This window comes from Anarrhichthys ocellatus, unplaced genomic scaffold (genome assembly GCF_004355925.1).
Source record: "Anarrhichthys ocellatus isolate YVR2014 unplaced genomic scaffold, GSC_Weel_1.0 scaffold5, whole genome shotgun sequence".
NCBI lineage: Eukaryota > Metazoa > Chordata > Actinopteri > Perciformes > Anarhichadidae > Anarrhichthys > Anarrhichthys ocellatus.
In genome coordinates, this window is record NW_022280035.1 from 8,798,957 (window position 1) to 8,818,676 (window position 19,720).

At 39.8% G+C, this 19,720-nt stretch overlaps 1 protein-coding gene across 2 annotated transcripts in view; it reads left to right on the forward strand.

The window, feature by feature from the left end:
- The window catches only part of lama5 (laminin, alpha 5), an 89,663-nt gene that overhangs the window by 23,965 nt on the left and 45,978 nt on the right, over positions 1-19,720 (forward strand). For both annotated transcript variants that reach the window (XM_031844286.1, XM_031844287.1), the window contains exons 3-6: positions 9,601-9,718; positions 11,679-11,797; positions 12,884-13,054; positions 13,420-13,517. In XM_031844286.1, coding sequence (XP_031700146.1) covers positions 9,601-9,718; positions 11,679-11,797; positions 12,884-13,054; positions 13,420-13,517 — 506 coding nt within the window. The remainder of the gene's footprint in view (positions 1-9,600; positions 9,719-11,678; positions 11,798-12,883; positions 13,055-13,419; positions 13,518-19,720) is intronic.

The following is a 19,720-nucleotide window of genomic DNA, read 5'->3' on the forward strand; positions in this document are numbered from 1 at the left end:
ACACACACACACACACACACACACACACACACACACACACACACACATATACACTGTGCAGGAGTTTCCACATCCTGGGGGGATGTGGAACTGTCAGACAGAGTGGTGGAACAAGGCATCAATCTGTAGAAGAACCCTGAGGATAAACTGTCCCTCCAGGGCCTCTTCTGCCCGTTTCACCTCCCTCCTCGCCACTTTCATTCTGCTACTCCTCTTCACTGCTCCTCCATCAGCTTCCTCTTTTTCTTATCCTTTCAGCTTCTCTCTCTGTTTATCTGAACATTGGCATCTTTACTTTGTTTTTTTCAAGAGGATAACAAAAAAAAAAATCAAATGGCCCCAAGATGCATGAAAATGCTTTTATTCCTGAGCCATGTGCAGTCATAATGGCGTGGTTTGTTTCAAATTGAGTTAGAATAAACTGAGATATGACCTTTAAATACAAAGCTGTAAGCTTGGAAAGCTATGCAACAAAATCTGGTGTGCAACATTGAACATATAAGAGTCCATGTTAATTCACTTTTAGTTTTAGTTTGTTATTGCAAGATTTAAGCAATATACAGTATATGAAGAAAACTAACTCGAAAAATCATCTTGCTTTGACCCCCAGGCGCCAGAACTCTGTCCAATGAATGGACAATACAGATTCGTTTTTAACGGCTAAAACAGTAGCGGTAGAGGTGTCATCGTTCTTTCTCACTTTTACCCTTTCCCCTCCCCCTCCTTTCCTTCCTTCACCCTCCCTTCCTCCTTCTTCCTCATCTAACCTGATAAATATTCTCTGAGAAGAAGCTTCCCTCAGTATTTCCATGATGGGAGTCCATCCCTCTTATCTCTCTTCCCGTCCTTCTCCTCCAATCATCTTCAGGTCTGCTTTTCTTTTCTCACTATCTTGACTACTCTTCTCATTGTCTTCCCCTCTCAGCTGTCACCCTCTTGTCCTCTCTAGTGCTGCGCTCCTTACAAAGACGGGACTTCTAAATACCCAGGATACTCTAGTTGTCCAGTTTGGAAAAACTAGGGGAGAGACATGGATGAGATATCGTTGATAGATCTGTAATTCCGCAAAACAGCTGATGTTATGCTAGTGTTTTGAGTTAAAATGCCACTCTGCCTTCTAGCAATAAATTATATCTCGATTGATTGCGCCATTCCATTTTTTTTTTTCCAGTGGGAAGTCGGTATTTCCACCTTTGTGACATCCTTAGAATGCAACTCATCACCGAGTCTTTACCTAGATTTTCTTTTCTTGCTCTGACATGTCAGAAGAAGTGGAGAAGCATTGTGAAGAAGTTTTTAACACTGTGCAAACCAACGTGAAGATGGAAAGATAAAGACCGAGTGTGTAATCTTAACATTTCTGAAGTGTTTTCGAAACTGAGATCACTGGCTGAGCATGTATGGGCCGGCTGTATAAATGTATAGGTCTTAAAGGTGTGAAGGTGAAGGCTGTCTATGCACATCTTTAGCCTCTGGGCAGCGAAAGGCCACCTGGAGAACGGTGCAGTTGGAATATGGAGGTGGTTATTGGGAACATGCAGGCTGTTATTAGGTACAGTTTTTTTCTCTTCCGTTCTTTTACAGGCGTGAAGATAATGTGTACTTGAAGGTAACCTTTTTCTCTCTGGAAAAGAAGACGACTGCTTAACTCAATGACAGCTAATAATTTGCCAACATTGGGTTTCAAAGTAATGAATTTGAGTCCCTTTTATTTCTAGCAGCAGATACGTACAGGAGGCTATACAGGTCAGTTAACTCTGAGCTAAATTTTAATATTTCAGCTCTAAATGTGAGATATCTCCACACTTGGCCTGGGGCATAACCAAACCTCACTTCCGACCAGGCTCATCGCTGTCTCTTAAAGGTTACAATGTACTCGTGCTATCCTATGATCGACAAAACCCGAGACCCAATTTAAAATGGGGATTTAAAAAACAACAATTGCAACAACCAACAACTGTCAAAGCTCGGTAGTAGTGTTGTGAAATGAAGTGCTTCTCACAATTTGTGACAGTTCTCCAAAAGCAACAGTGTGACAATCACACTTACTTTACCAAGTGATTGTGTACCTTTTAAGAGATTGTTCATACACTGTTCAATTATTATAAACCCATTTGTACAGTTTTCCTTTGCGTACCATAGCAGGCTTTTCACCCCGTCTTCGAGTAGCTTTCAGATGACACTTCATGCCAACTCGTCCGTTTCAAGCATATTGAGCTCCTTCGCGCCAATCACCTTGAGTTTCTCAGTTGTGTTGGAGGATAAATCACTCCGCAGTGGAAAAGTCAAAGCCTCTGTCTGCTTTGATAGACGCAGTATCGTTTTCAGTCCTTATAATTCCACAAGGGGCGTCTCGGTTTAAACTGCGAAACCTGAAACCGTCAGAAAATGTTCTCACTGAAATCTAAGAGGAGCCGTGAAAGTCTTTCCTCCGGAATCTTTGTTAGGAATTCTGCACTGGGATCCTGAAGGAAGAGTAGATGGGCATTCCCGAACCCCTGGAGAGAGAGGGAGAGAGGGAGAGAGGGAGGGAGGGAGGGAGGGATAAATGAATGAATGAATACATGAATGAATACATGTTCGGGGAGGATTAGGAAGGAAAGAGAGGTACAAGAGAGACACTGAGATTGACTTGGAATGTGGGAATGACCTTTGTTCTTTGGGAAGATCTCTCATGCATGTACACACACACGCACACACACATACATACACACATGCACATGCACATGCACAGAGCAGTTGCTGTCTGTCCAGACAGACCGATACACTGATAGACTGTAAAAGACGTGAATCAACTTTTCACTTCTCTCCTCTATTAGAGATTATGTGTGTGTGCGTGTGTGTGTGATTACAACAGCTGCTCCTCGGTCTGGCACTACTGGATCTGTTTGCAGAGACGGAGAGAAACAGATTACACATTGACTGACGGATAACAAGAAGAGTCGGTGGAAACAGAATGAATGAAAGGTTTAATGTTTCACAAGGACAGGGTCATTCAATTTTGAATGTTACCCTTAAACAAAGCCAGTTAGGAGATGCAGGAGACAAGCAGAAGCACTTATGACCACGGAATGGTCCTTTAACTCTCTTCTGTATACTGACAGATGAAGCTGCAGCTCCATCTCTACTTTACAACTCTGCCAATATTTCCTTCATCCTGTCTTTTATCAACCTCACATACACACGCACACACACGCACACACACGCACACACACTCATTCTCTCTTGACGCCAGAATAATCTTCCCATCCGCCTGGCTTACTGTAAAGACATATCTCACACGCGTCCCTACACAAACACACAGTCACACACACAGGAACATCTGTTGGTGCTGTGTGATATCAGATCATGTAGTTGGTTTCAGTGTGGCGTCGTGTGAGCTCTGATTAAAGAGCCTTTTCTCCAGCGACGGAAACTTTGAAATCCCAGTGTGGATTCATTGCAGTCCCTTTAGATTCCATATATTTTGACTTAGTGCTTACATTTTAACTGACTGAAAAGGTTTCTGGCAATTCCGACAATCGGTTATTTTTTTCAACTCATTTAACAACTTAAAATAATAAACATTTGCTGGTTTTCGCTCCTAAAATCCAGGAGTACTTTTGGGTTTGGGCTCCAGGAAGATGCCATAAGAATCCGTAAATATCTTTGATACTTAATCACACAAAATTCTTGTTGGTGCAAACCTCCACTGAGAATCTTAGAATTTGATATTGGTCAGTAGAAAATTAAACGATGTCAATTTTGATTTAGTAATTATATTGTTTTTAAGACAAAAATGCTAAAATTCATGGTGTACACCTTTTAAAATGTGAATATTTGCTTCTTGTTCTTTTCCTTCCAATGTGGTAGTAAATTGAATACATTTGTGTTCTCTGACATTTTAAGACCAAACTAATAGTCCAGAAAACAATCTGCATATTAATCAACAATGAAAATCATTGTTGGTAGGAAAAGTCTAAAACTTATTTGGATCATGAGCTGCAGCTACATGTTCATGGATAAATGTGCCGATTATTACTAAGTGCAGTTCTTCACCAGACAGCAACACATGTTCAATGCACAATGTGAAGAAGTATTGACTTGAATCTCATTAATGGACTAAAGAGGTTAAGGAAAGTTTAGGCCGAGTTCTGCACTCACCAGAAAGATAGTTACACACACACACACACACACACACACAGACACAGTGACCTATCCTGCAGGTCATTTGGTTACATTTCCTCTTTGACTCTCTTTCTTGGATCTCATTTCCTTCCCTATGTCTGTCCATCATCCATCACGTCCCTCAGGTGTTTTGTCCTCCGTAGAGTTGTGATTTATTTACATTTATTTGAATTACTCCGGTAATCATACTACTTTTGTGGTTACATTCTGATTTCATTTAGATTACTGCAGCCGCCCAACAGAGGCCGATTTTGACGGTGATCCAGATCTGGGATTCACAGCTGTTCGATTTTTATCATCTCTTAACATTGAAACCCAGAAATGGAGACATTTGGATATGGAAGAAACCAATTTAACTTGATATTTACTCAATAGAAATGATGCCTTTGAGTGTAATAGTAAATCAGAGAATTATTCAGCAGTATCTCAGTGCTTTCGCTTTACAGTCAGGGAATAATCTTTAATCTTTGTATTAAGTTATCTCATACTTACTTTGTTTTCTTAGTTAGTTTATGAAGGTTATGCGTAAGAATACTTCTGCAACTACCCATTATTTAGGTTTTTGACAAACCGGAAGATGATTTTTACAATTAATTGATGTATGAAAATACTGACAGGTGTCGATCACAGTTTTCCCCGAGCCAGAGCGGAAGTCTTCAAATGCCTTTTATTGTCTGACCAGCTGCCCTAATCCCAAAGATATTCAATGTACTGTTATTGAAGACTAACAAGACCAGCAAACATCGTTTAAGGAGTGGAAACCAACGAATTTTGGGTATTTTTGCTTAAAAAAAATACATTCACGATTAATCAATCAAAATTCGATCTGTAGATAATAATATTTACTATATACTGTATATCTGTACAAAAGGTTGTGCACCATGAGGATTCAGCCACAGCATTTTCTCCATAAAAGGTTCATGACGAAAGCTTTGACTTTGTATCAACAGGTGACATTTTACACTTGATGTGTCCGCTCTTATCGCTCTCACTCTGCAGTGTTTGTACATGTTATAGTGTCGCCTTCATCCCTCCATCCATCATCCCCCCATCCTTCCCTCTGTCCCTTTATTGTGTGTCCCCTATCTTATCTCCATGGTTACATTGCACCAGGAATGTGGTGCCACGGAGGAATGTGTACAATTATTAAACCAGCTAGAGGCCAGACACACACACACACACACACACACACACACACATTCCTTCGACATATACACACAGTATATGTATGCATTCAGACAATATCTTTAGTGGGAGTTGATATTTCTAATTTACATTTTGACATTTCAAAACTATCAAAACATCTCTTTAAGTAGGGAAGGTGTGTCGGGTAGAATGGAGTAGTAGTAGTAGTAGTAGTAGTAGTAGTAGACCACGTATATCAGGTGTACCTGTATAACTGAGCTTTTAGTACGTTGAGACAGTGAACTAAAACGTATCAAAAGAAGTCAGAGCCTCAATACAAGTGACTTAATGGAGAAAATAAGCAGCAGATTAAATAATTAAGTTCACGTAAGGCACTACTAATAAATATGTCTGTAGATCTGACGAGCTCGCACTCTTCTCTGCACTTGGGTCCTTAGCAATACACCCACAAAATCTGAAGTCCAAAATGAATGGATAGACGGAGACACTAACCATTTTAGTTTGATAATCAGTTCTCCAGTAAACGTAAATGTTCAGCAACCATTCACTCAGTCACACGTCTGTAATAGTTTAGTAGTTTGTACGAGACAAAGTGGTTTCCAGACATCTTTGATGGCTTGATTTTGCTGGATTGTGAGGACGGGGCTGTCACAGAGAAGAGATGCCTCCACTCTGAGTTATTAACGAGGAGCGTTTTTTTAATTGGTATCCCAAAAGAAAAAAACATTGTTTCCATAAATGTTTTTAGTTTTGTTTTCTTTATCTACAGATTTCTTCCAATATCTTTCTTATTCTCTCCATTTGTTTTTCTCGCCCCATAGTTTGATTGATGGGATTGACAGGCAATTCAGGGAGGCTGACCTGGGAGGCCGCCACTAATCCATAAATCCTGTAGAGGGGTGTGTGTATGTGTGTGTTGGGGAAAAAAAGGGGTCAGCAAAACCTTTTGTTGTAACTGTGTGAGTGTGTGTTTTTAGACCAGGCAATAGACTGACTCCCACCGAGTGCTGGAGACAGACAGCTGAGAGAGAGAGAGAAAGACTGAGTAGTGCTAAATTACACAGGGAACCACTTTAAGTCACCTCTATCTTACATTAGTGGGTTTACTACAGTCCCATTAGAGCTGCAACTAATGATTATTTTCATCATCGATTATACGGCTGATCCTCTTTTATTATAGATAAATGAGTCACTGTGAAATGAATTATCATATGACAAATTAAATGAATGAAATAGTAAAATAATACATTGTTAAACCTTAGCTGGGGCAGGGCGTAGGCAGTGATAAGACTGGCTTACCAAAGCAACAGCCAATCACATAGCTAGCTCTGCACCATTCATCTTCAATGACAAAGACTGCAAAAAAGATATTTTTAAATATTAACTGCTGAGAGAAATAAAAACGAGCCGTGACAGTCTCTGTATATTGGGGTGTAAAGGAATATATTGAACGGTGTTTTGTAATTTGGATTAGGAAAAAAACGAACTATATTCCGTTACAGTTACAAAACAAAAAAAGACAGAACCAGATTACCAATCGATTCAATAACAATGGGGATTACTAGCAGGATTACAATTTTAAGAAAGAACAATAGATTACCATGCACGTGTGTGTGCATAACACTTCACGACACAAGTCGCACACTATGGCCTCTAATATTTTGGAAGGAAATTCAAAACATCCTTTCTTAAATTTCTTAAATATAGAGAAAAGTTTGGTGATACGACTTGCAAATGCAATTGTAGATAAAGTGGATTGTTGCATTCAGAATCAAACCGTATGAAGCAAATAATGTAAAAACACAATATAGTCTGAAGTTCAGAGCAGATCACCTGATCTCTGCGTGTTCAGTCGTGTGTTTTCAGTTAGAAATTAAGTCTTTGGTTCAAAGGATCTGCTCTGAACTTGAGGTCGCTCCCTGAGCTGGTCAAACTTTAACCCTGGAATCAGAGGAATGCTTCTGGATTTGTCCTCCAATGTCTTTGGCCCTGAGGGACGTGCAGAGGCCTCGCTTTCTGTTTCCTGTCCTTTTAGATCTCCTTCAGACACACACACACACACACACATATACGTTTATATGTTTATATGTTTTAAACCACCCTTCTTTGCGTAACAAAGTGCATTTAAAAGTCTCTTGTGACTCCTTTCTTTCTATATATGTTGACAGATATTTCTGGTTACCAAATTAAAAAAAACAACACAAGTGAGCAGAGTGGAGGAATGTAACGCATATTTCCATTTTTACCGTTTTAATTACATGAAAACACAGAGTTGCAGTCTGAAACAGTTTTTGATTTCATGTTTGAGGGATTATGTAAATGGTGCAGGAAATGACAGTTTTGAAAGTTGCAGTGTTGTAATATTACGATACTGACAAATTGCAGTAACTGAGTATGAGTGGTTGGACAGATGGAGATGGGTGAACACGAGTCTCCTCTGTCAACAGAGATGACAGGTCCTCCTCCTCCATCCCTCCATCCTCTCCCTCTTTCATTCATCAGCCTGGAACGCACACTTCTGGCATTTCACAGTGATAGAACGAGTTCTTGCAGGTCTTTCTCTGTAAGTGCGTCAATGTCTTTGCATGCTGTTCGTGTGTTGTCTTCGCCTTTGACAGAGCTGCCTGTCAGAAGGAGGAAGTATGGCGATCACAGGCCGAACTCCAGTAATGGATGGTCAAAGTGTGTGTGTTTGTGCTCCGATGGGGAGACAAAGACCAACTAAATGTCGAACAATGTTAAAACAGAGACAAGTTGGTTGGTTTTAGATGCAGGGATTTAAGCTCAGTTTAAAATGTGGCCTGCAACAGGTAAGGCTTGTCTTTAGCTTGTCTTTAAGTACAAAACCCAAGAGAGGCAACGTTGCAAATAATTACAATTTTAAAAAACTTGACATCGTCATATGCTGCACTCAAAAAGGAGCTCTCAACACACACACACGCGCAGAGGATGTGTACAAATGAAATGTGATTAGTTGTAATATTTCTACGTGCGTCATCTTGTTATTTCAGTGTGTTCTGTTTCAAGGTCTGACGGACGAAGCGGTACAGCTGGCCTTCTCTTTGCCCGTGAGAGCAGTTTGTCATCGCCGTCTAACCAGCTTCAGGGCCTTTTCAGGAAATGAGTGAGGGATGACAAGTGAAAGAGAAGAGGCTGCAGACAGCCGGAGAGCTGGGCTGAAACCTGAGAGTGTGATTGCAGAGCACCTGTTGCTCATTACTGACAGGAATCAGTTTTTTGATAATAACTCAGAACCTAACATGTAACACGACATAACGGATCAGACGCACTGTAGTTGGGTTTTGACGTGATTTCTCTCAGGAGGGAAGAAGTTTCACAGGTCAACTGTGGACCGCCGACTGGGTTTATATGAAGCTGGCAGCTCGCTTTTCCACTTTTAACCACAACGGTTGAATTAGCTTGTCTTGTTTTCTCTTCTATTAACCCCATTGCATTCTTTTCCCTTTAATTTCCTATCCCTTTCTTTATTTTTACTTCTTTTCTTTCTTGTTTTTCCTTTGCTTGAATTTATTTTCAGATGCTGTCTTTTTCCTTTTTTTCTTTTGTTTTATGTCTATTTCCTTTCATATCCTTTCCTTTCATATCCATCTTTCCTTTTGTTTAATTTCCTTCCCTTGTTTTCCTTTCCCATCCTTGACACTTTTCTTCTTTTCCTTCTCTTTTCCATTCCTTTCCATTTTCTTTCTCCCTTTACATTTAATCCTGAAGTTACTGTGAGACATTTTTAACTGGTTATGAAACAGTCTGAATTCATTACTCATGACCCTATATGGCCCACAGAAGTGAACAAGACCATCAGCGAGAAGATTGGCTATTTCTTTATGGTTATTCTTAATGCTTGTCATCGGTGCCACCAGGTCGGATTGAAGTGAATGAAAATCGTGCAGGTTCACCAGAAACTCATTCAGCTTAGACTCCAATCAGTAACAGATGTTTCCCTGTGAGACTTTCACCCATCGACCGTATTTTAAAACGAAGCTGCCTGCTGCGATCAACAATTTCATTTAATTTCACATTTTATAAATACAAAATGTATCTAGAATAATCAAGAAATGATTCTGCAGCTTGTTAGATAAGGAACATAATACAAAGGTTTTATGAATGTGAATATATTTGTGCTGTTGATGGGTGTATTGTTATTGTTTTGTTTTTTTACCTTAGAGCCATTTGCAATGTTGCAGTTAAAAACAATTTCTTGTCATCCTCTCTTAACCTCAGTTTGAATGTGTGAATAATGTGAATGTCTTCTTCTCTGTGTCTCTGCAGCTCTTCCATGTTGCCTACGTGTTGATTAAGTTCGCAAACTCTCCCCGTCCGGACCTTTGGGTTCTGGAGAGATCCGTCGACTTTGGTCAGACCTACCAACCCTGGCAGTACTTTGCCTGTGAGTATTGCACATATTCACCTATACAATGCATACATATGTGTGTGACTCCAGATGTTTGGTCATTAGAAGCAAACAGAGTCAGATTCCATCAGCATCACTTCATGCTTTCCTAACTTCCCCCAGGGTAAGATTTAATTCTCCCTCTAATCTCACAGTTTAACAGCAGCCCCGAGGGCAGGCGGCTGATTGGTTGGTTGGTTTGTCGGTCAGGTCGGAGGAGGGGGGACATTACATCATAGAGCTGCTAGCTGATTGGCTGTGGCAGCTGTCAGTCCAGGTGGGCTCCAGGGGAATTCCAGGCATGTCTGCCAACAGGTCACAGCTTGATGTTCACCTGAGTAGCAGAGACAGAGGCAGAGGGGGTTTGGGTCTGCCTCATCTGTGTGTGTGTGTGTGCGTGTGTGTGTGTGTGTCTGTCTGTCTGTGTGTCTGTGTGTCCACTCATTAATTTGGATTATTGAAAGCTGCTCCAGCTGTTCAAGATGGCAGAGAAATAAAGTCTCTGCAGTTTGATAGCCGTCTTTACCCTGGAATTCTTTAAAGTGAAGTCAGCTGGCAGTACACCAAAGCTTGTTCTCTGATTGCTGTTGAATACATTACTGCATGCATACTTTATACTAGTATACTCACAGGGACTCACTGTCTGTTTGTTTAATGCTCTACAAGTGTGAGATCACCTCCCACCTGCTGGGATTTTTTTTATTAAAATCTACTACGGGAGGGTTTGAACTGCTGTTCGAGGTACGGTTGGATGGGACATCTTGACATATAAAATCACCCTTGCCTCCTCTTCTTTGTCTTGTTTTCGTGGTCTTTCAGTCTTCCTCCGTGTCAAGGTCACTTCTGAGATAAAGTGAAACCATTCCAGGAATGTAGCTGTGTCTTCATGAGGAAACAATGTGGCTTAAACAAGCTGACGTCTCAAACTGTCAGACGCACTTTTACAGTTTGATTATTCTTTAAAGGCAGAGGATGGTTTCTCTAAACCCAAATCAACCAGCTAACGTTTAAATGAATTGATGAAGATAAATGAGATATCGTTGAGAATCAGCCAACCTTTTTGCTTTAACACCTGTATTCGGGTTGATTTGGTCCAGGAAAAAATACATGATAAATTGTTGCATTTTAGTTTTGATTCCTGTTCACACTGACATTTTTACAAACGAACCAAGAGGAGTAAACATGAAGTTATGCAGACTGATGGGTAACTTGTTGATTGGATAGTTTTGGCGATTGTCATCCTGCATCATCAGGACAGAAGTTTATGCAGCACTTTAGTGTGTCAGATGTGTATATTTATATTCCTTGGTGTTACAAAGAGGTCATAAATAAATAACTAATAATAAGCATTATTAGTATAATTAGACTGCAAATCAACTTGATGTTATGAATAATGAATCCAGGATTATTACTGTGGGATCGCCGTCACACATTGTGAACGTGTTGGATATAAGCACAGCAGTTATAACAGCTTGACCTATTAATCAGGGAAAATACCTTGCTGTGATGGATATGTGTTGATAAATAGGTTATATACATTTATATCTTAAATGATGAATTGATCTGTAGTCTTTGGATTTATATTGATTCAGATCAGAGTTAGGTTTACAGTAGGTTAGGCTTCAAGAGAGTCATACAGAGTTAGTGTTTTTAGTGGAAGCTGATGATTAATGATGCCATTCCAGCTGTTGTGAAGCTGAAAAGGCTGCCGAGGTATATTTAAGGAGAACTAAAATATAGACCTCCACCAAGCCGAGACCCTCCTCTAATTATCACACTGAGACGCATCATTAAAGATGGTACACACTCCTCACCTTTAACACGAGGGGATGTTCACACGTTTGCAAATGTGCTTGTGATTGATTAGACGCTTTTCTTTTCTCTCTCGTGTCTGTGTGTGTGTGTGGGTGTGTGTGTGTGTGTGTGTGTGTGTGTGTGTGTGTGTGTGTGTGTGTAGCCTCCAAGAGAGACTGTATTGAGCGTTTTGGACAGGAAACCATTGAGAGGATCAACAATGATAATGACATCGTCTGCACCACCGAATACTCCCGTATAGTCCCGCTGGAGAATGGAGAGGTGAGTGTGTGTTTGTATATAAAGTACTTTAATGTCTTCGTCCAACGCTGTAGAGCTGAAACAATTAGTCGGTTCATTTATTAGTTGAGCCACAGAAAAAGTTGGTCATTTTTAAGCAAACATTCCCTCATTCCAACTGCTCAAATGTGGGGATTTGTTGTTTTTCTTTATCTTTTGTGACTGATTCTCTTAAAGTTTTGTACTCGACTCTGGGACATTGTGATGGACATGTTTTTACTATTTTTTGCATTTTATAGATAAAAAGATTAATAGATTGATAGGGAGAAATACCAGTATTATTTTGTGGAATTGGGGCCTAAATATCTTCAATTCAAAGTGTCCATTCAAAAGAGCCTCCAAAGTTGTTCACACATATTTCCATTACATGTATTGTTTTTTTTGTTTATTGGCCAAAATCTTCTCTCATGATATAGGTCATTTCATATCTCAATACAAATATGTATCACAATGTAGCAGGTTTTCTGGTAAGTCAATTATTTAGTATATAAATTAACCACATGGTCTAGTAGTCTTAGGTCGTAGTCAAGTCTATTTTTGTATACTCCTGTCTGAATCTGACAAAAAAAAAAGAGTAGCGTCTCATTTAATTGTGAACTTTAGTGATCAGCTTTTCTGTCAGTAAGTGCTTGTTATTTATTCAGACGACGTAATTGTGTATTATTATATCTTGATATATGATTTCGCCATACTACGATTACATTAAAACGAGATAAATCATAAATTTGAGTTATTGCCCAGCCCTTACTATAAATGTGCCAAAAGTAAAAATTTTATTTTTGTATTTATAAAATTGTACATAAACTAAACAATGATTGAAAAAGGACACGGGGGTACAGAGTATTTTTTAAAAGCATATTATAATAATCATTAGTCAGGAAAACAATCCTGCACTATTGTCATGCAACACAGAATCAAAAACAAACATTTTGCTGGTGCCATGATATCAAACTATGAATATGATTTGGTGGATGTCATCCCTTTGATAATTGCAGGACTTTCCCAGACTGCAATGTTTATATTTATAATTTGGTCAGCTGATAACCAGCTTCTGTCGTCCTCTCCCAGATTGTGGTGTCCTTGGTGAACGGTCGGCCCGGGGCCCTGAACTTCTCCTACTCGCCAGTACTGAGGGACTTCACCAAGGCCACCAACATCAGGCTTCGCTTCCTGAGAACCAACACGCTGCTGGGACACCTGATGGGAAAGGCGCTCCGTGACCCCACTGTCACCCGCAGGGTAACGCAACGCAACCAATTAGGAATGATTTGTTGATGCCATATTCTTCCAAAGGATGATTGACATAAAGAGAATACAACTTCTTTGTAAATGCAACTTTTATTACAGTTTGTCTCTCCAGACTTTCAGCACAACTCTTACATATTAGACGATCCCTTGGTGGGTTTAGTAGAGTCAAAGAGATGAATCGATAGATTAGATGCTCATTGGGTGCTTTAAGTAAAATTTAAATAAAAAAGAACAACATACAAATCGTTGTAGAATGTGGGATCATATTTCCCGAAAATATTCCTTCAACTAAAACGTGATGTACAACAACATATCGATGACAATAACTCGTGTTGTGTATTGTTTTCATTTTACAGTATTACTACAGTATCAAAGACATCAGTATCGGAGGACGCTGTGTGTGTAACGGACATGCTGAGTCCTGCAACGCCAACGAGCCCAACAACCCCTACAAGTAATATACCCAACCTTCAAAGGGTCAATAAATATCACACAGACACACACAATCTGTGAATCAGACCAAACTGTCATGACTCACAGACTTGTTTTGACTGGATTTTGTACTGCAAGTGTGCGCGTGTGCGTGTGTTTGCGTGTGTGTGTGCGTGTGTGTTTGCGTGTGTGTGTGTGTGTGTGTGTGTGTGTGTGTGTGTGTGTGTGTGTGTCTTGGTAAATCCAGCAGCTTATAAAAGTGATTTATGTTATTAGTGACACAGATGCGTCTACCTGCTGCAACACACAGACGCATAGTGTACAAACATACACACTCCCACACTTTTTAACACACTCAACGCTGCAAAATGCAAATGACCAAATTCATATCCGCTCTGATCTGATGCATACGGGTTTCAATTATTCTTGGCTGTAGTTGCATTCTGTGCTGTCTGTCTTCATCATCTTCAACATACCTGCTCACCTGTGATGCAAGTAACAGCACATGAGCCTGCTGATTAATAATGAAGGAAAAGAATTACAAAAAAATGTACAATGCATATACAAAGAAGCACTCATCTGTAACGTCTTTCTAATATATAAATGTCTTTTGCTTCCGGTGATTTGACCAAAACTCTCCAGGAACAAGATTAAAATCAGATTTTCACGCCATTAGTGTCAAATCTCAAGCAGAAAACCAAGTCAAGTCTGAACAAATGAAGGGTTGAGTGCCAACTGAACACCTGCAACGTATTAAAGTATCTCATCCTCTGTCAGTAGAGTATTTATATCAGTTTTCAGGGTGTTCATGTAGTTTCATGGGAGCAAAACAGCTGGAGTTGGAGAGGAAGATGTATATTTCTGATTACAACTTCCATACAAATAACCTTCCTGTCCTATATTTAGGTTTTTTTTTTGGAGCGGATCAACAAGATGAAGCCTGTTTTAATTAATGTAGATGAACTGTGTGTGTGTGTGTGTGTTGGAGTCTGTGAATTTCCAGATAAGTGTCGGTGTCTCATGAAGAAGCGGAAGTGGGCCGTATATGTTTAATTTAATAATAAGTGTGTGTATTGCATGATTAGATTTGTGCATGTGTGTGCAGGTCATTTGTGTGCGTCTACTTGCAGGCTGTGGGGGATTTGTCAGATATTTTGATGTACAGTCAAGGGGAATATACTGATGCTGGGAGGCGTTTACACCGTGACCCCACAGAGGATATTTAAGCTGTGATTTATTTGACAGTAGATACAAAGAGACAGGTGGCTTTATTTTTTTTTTTTCTACTGTAAATCTCCTCAATTAGCATGCTTAAGCTACATCCCACATGGTCACAGCTAGCTAGCAAAGACTAGCAGGTGTTACGTCATAAGTTTATTCACTAAATATTGTGTTTACTGTCACCCCAAATAAGTTAACTGTTATAAAGTATGATTTTTATCATCAAATCTTGCCAAATTCCCGAAATTCCCAAGCTTAACTTCCCTTGGAAAATGTCCTGTATTCACTGACCCTTTGCAACCCTAACCTGGATTACGGTTGAATTACAAGAGCGACATACCAGTCACAATAAGCAGCAGAAGAACATATTGATTTACATCATCAGCCCAAAATGGGTTGTGTGCCTGGTGTTAAAATACAGTCTGGGTGAATCCCTCAGGAGAGACTTTCCGTCACATCTGTGTTTGACTTGGTGTCTTTATAGACACTGAGCAGAGCAGAGTTCAGCCTCAGTCGCTCTGTCGGGTGTGTGTTTGAACTAAAGCTGTTGAAATTCAGCTGAGCCTCATGCCCTCTGCGTGTCCGTCGGTGTTTGTGGTAGAGGACTGTGTGTGTTTGATGGGTGTTCGTAATATCTTGGTGGGGCCCCGATAGTTACTGTAAGAAGACGTGCACACACATCTTCACACGATTTTATGCAGAAGACCTTTTCCCCCAGACGTGTAACATATTTCTCTGCTGAAGGCAGGAGGACTTTGTGAAAAATTTAGATTTTGTACAAAATGGTAGTACTTGCTCTCCTTTCTATGCTCTTTACAGATTTCCATGTTAATACCAGTTAAGTAATCTAAAATTACAAATTAAAACATCCCAGGCTTTGTAAAACTATTGGTTGTCTTATGTTAATGCCACCAAGCTACTTACAGGTTCAAACTAATCATAAGAAGACTTTGTCATGTTTCTCTTCCACAACACAATTATGTGTAAGTCTAAAATACACTGCGTTTTTTAATGGCTCTAGTTGTATAGTTTCATACAGTATGTGAGCGTTAACCTCTTTCTGGCAGCTGAGGTATATATTTACACGACAGTGTGTTTACACTGCCATGATAATGTATGGCAGTTTAACAGAGAGTGCCTGCAGGCACTCTCAGTACAGTACAGTCAACCTGAGCGAGTCCTGGCTTCACTCCCTTTATACCGCATTCGAGGGAATTCAGGAGGTTATGGTAATAAAGCACATTGATACTCATCTGCTGGGAATAAAATGGGTACCACTATAATCCACTGAAGATGTATTTTACGGTGCATGCTTGGAAGGGTAAGGGATCTTGTGACGTACTGCGTGTTGTTTTTACAGTGAATGTGTGTTTACATTGTAGATGTCATGTTAATAATGCAGAGGTTTAACTGAAAATGTAACCAGAGGTTTTAAATTATGCTGAGCAGAGCTAATGTGTCATGCCTCATGGAGGACCTTGCAGAGAGATTGGGTTACAACAGTTGCAGGATGAAAACATAAGTAAAAAATATGTGCACAACATAACTGATGTAGTTTATGATAATTTTACGAATTCGGACCCAAACATCTGGATACAGGTGGATAAACAACAAAAGTTAAGTGTGTAATAATAAAAATGTCATCTCATAATACGTTTTCATGGTTCAATATAATAGTTAGAATAAAGTTCGAATAATTTTGAAGGAAAACTTGTATGTGTAGCAGACATCATGTCGGATCATATTGTTGCCAGCTGGCTGCTTGGTATATACTGTATGTCCACATAGCTAGTTCTGTTCTGCACCATTTGGTTTCACTTTGCTGCATCACCTCCAGTTCAGGATCAGAGCTCCGAGAGGTGAGGCTGCATCTGGGTTAATCATTAGCACAGCTGGTGCCGTGTGTATGTGTATTAAGTGTAATTGTGTCTCAACCTATGTGTGTGTGTGTGTGTGTGTGTGTAGTGATTATAGTGTGTGGTTAAAAAGAAAACAGACCTTTCCTTTGGGTGTCGGGATAATAACAAAGCATAAAAAGGAAGAAACTGCGGAGGGATATAAGTTTGATGCTGAGAGTTGATCACTTTCCGAGCAAATAAATCAGCTTGAAGGCAGACAATTTGTTGGTGTCAAAGTTCACCGTGACATCACAACACATGATTTTTATTGGTTGGCATAAGTGCAATGTGATCTCACAGAAATATGTGAAATCAGGACGACCTCTTACTGTCATGACTTACATAGCCACCACAGAGACATGTAAGGTTGAGGCAACGCAACTACTTCTCAGGTTTAGTAAAGAATATATCATGGTTTGGATACAAATAAGCAGAGAGGTTGTTTGTTAACGATTGACTGGTTTCCCGTCCTAAATACTTTTCACAATCAGCCAAAATCCTGACAGAATTCCACATTTAGATACAGCTGTTAGTCTTTTACCAAATAATAGACTGACGTATTGTTTAATTTGTGACTGGTCTTTCACACATAAAAGAATAACTGACCCTAATGGAAAGAGCAATCACTGAGACATGAGGCCTGTCAAACTGTTTAAACTAAATTCAATCTAACTGACATTTAAAGTATTATATTTGTGATATTGCAGGGGATATAAATATGTGATTCAGGGGGATTCTGGTATTTCAAACAGTCAGGGATGTGGATTTATATCCTGTTGCAATGTGGTTTATACTTTGTGAAAAAATTCCAAATATTCTTCATCTCTTGAGTCTTACAGTTACTGTTAGAGTGATTTTTAGACTTGTTTCGTGAAGACAGGTTTTGGATTGATGGGAACACGGCATGAGGAATTCAAATAAATCCCTCCTGACCTCATCAAGCTTTTGGAGATGCTCTGTCTGCTTTGTGTCAGAGCGAAGGAATGCCGATCTGAAAACTTACATCAATGCTGGACTTTGTTTAACGTTATAGCAGGTGTGTTGTAGACGACAGAAGGTCTGCTGACTGGAGGTCTGTGTTGAAAAATTCGACCTATAGCTGCAGTGCTGATGTGATTATGACGGATAAAAAACATTTAAAGGCCACGAAACACAGACTGCATTATGACGGAGACAGAGTGTCCTGATCAGGGTTAAGATCTGTTCTTAATTGAGTAGAAGCACTGATTAGAAAACATAAAGGTCAGCGAAGTAAAAAGAGTTTAATTCACAATAAAACATCCTCAGATTTAAATTTCTGCAGAACAGACAGCCAACCACGTCTTCCAGCCACCCACGAGCCCAAATTACTTTTTTCCAAAAATTTTATAAAACTCTAAATATAACTATTTAACTGGAAATGTAAAAGGGAAATTCAGCTTTATAGCCCTTTGAGTAATGACCAAAGTCTGCTTCGGTCACTTTGCTTCGGTCAGGAAGCTGCTGGTCCGCAGCCGACGATCAAAACCAGGAAGTAGAGAATTTCGATGGAAACCGTCCATTGAAAGTCATTTCCTAAAACGCTTGAACAGAGCGAATCACCAGGGAGCAAAGGAAAGAAGGATGGAGAGCCAGAGAGATGAGGCACGCATGAGTGAGCGTGTGAATTAAATTGTGTGAGTGAGAGAGAGACTGAATGAATGGATCTTATAGTGAAGGTGAAAGCTGGAAACACAATGAGCCTGTTGAAACACAATACACAGACTCGTTATCAGCACGGACCAGAGTGCAATAACACCACCTCCCAGAGCAGAGCAGCCCTCCAAAGAGGCTTTTTAAGAAACACTTAAAATAACTTTCAAATGGAAACTCATTTTATTGTACCATGTGATATTAAGATTTTCGCCCACTCAATAGTTTAAATGCATGGTGATATCAGCAATCATTTGAAAAAAACAACAACATAAGAACTACTTAAACTAGTGACTGTAGACAAAATTCTGCTTGTCTTTGCATATGCGTGGTTTATCTTTCGCTTTTTAGAATTAGAAAACCGAAATGAGAGACAAAATGATCGCAGAGACATAAACTAATCACAAAGAGACACTAAGTAACTACTATCTCGACTACAGGTTGGATCGTATTTCATCCTGCTCTCCTAAAAATGACGTTCCCATACAACAAAACAACATTGCATTTGTATCTCCCGGATTCAGTTTGTTTTTGATGTATCACAAATACGTTTGTTTTAAATCTGCGTAAGGCTGCGTTGGGAGGTCGGGGTAGACGAATGGGTCCAACACGGGACTTTCACCCCGGAGAGTTTTCCGAGTAAAAAACAAAAGTAACATGCTTAATTCAACCTCAACCATGACCTTTTACTAAACCTAACCAAGTAGATCTGATACCTAAACCTAAACGTAATTGAGAATGCAGTTTCAAAAGCACCACTTGCAGTTAAAACACAATGTTGATCTACTCGTAGGTAGAAATGTTGATATGAAACGTATTTTTGGTTCAGACATGTCGAGATTCAACGTATTGGCAGTTTGCAGGAACGTACAATGCCAATGGTTTATTCTGGCAAATGGGTTCCATATTTAGTTATTTGTTTAAGTAAATGGTTGTTTTAGGATTTAAATCAAACATTTGTAATTGTTGGGGATATTCTTGGATTCCTTTCCCTCCTCCTGTGACTCCAGGCCTCTGTGTTTGTCTCTCCTTGAGGGTAAGAGTACTGAGAGAGATGAGAGAATGGCGTGAAGAGGGTTCTTTCCTCCCTCCCTGCTGTGTTTTGGCCACACTCGGCAGGCCGCAGGTTTACAGACTAATCCGATTTAAAAACTGGGGTGAAGCAGTCAGCCGCTGGTCAATGAAGGAGGAAGATTAACCCTTTCATTGTTGAGGGGTCTATTTCCACTTTTCTCTCTTCAATTTACTCTCTGTCACACTCTTTCACGCTCTCTTTCTTTGAAGTGACAGTAGCAGGGTTAGAGGTAGAGGAATGTGAACTTTTGAGAAAAGTTCAAATTATGTTTTACCCAAAGCAAAGTGGGCTGAGATTGGCACATTGGTACAAGGTGTGTGTGTGTGTGTGTGTGTGTGTGTGTGTGTGTGTGTGTGTGTG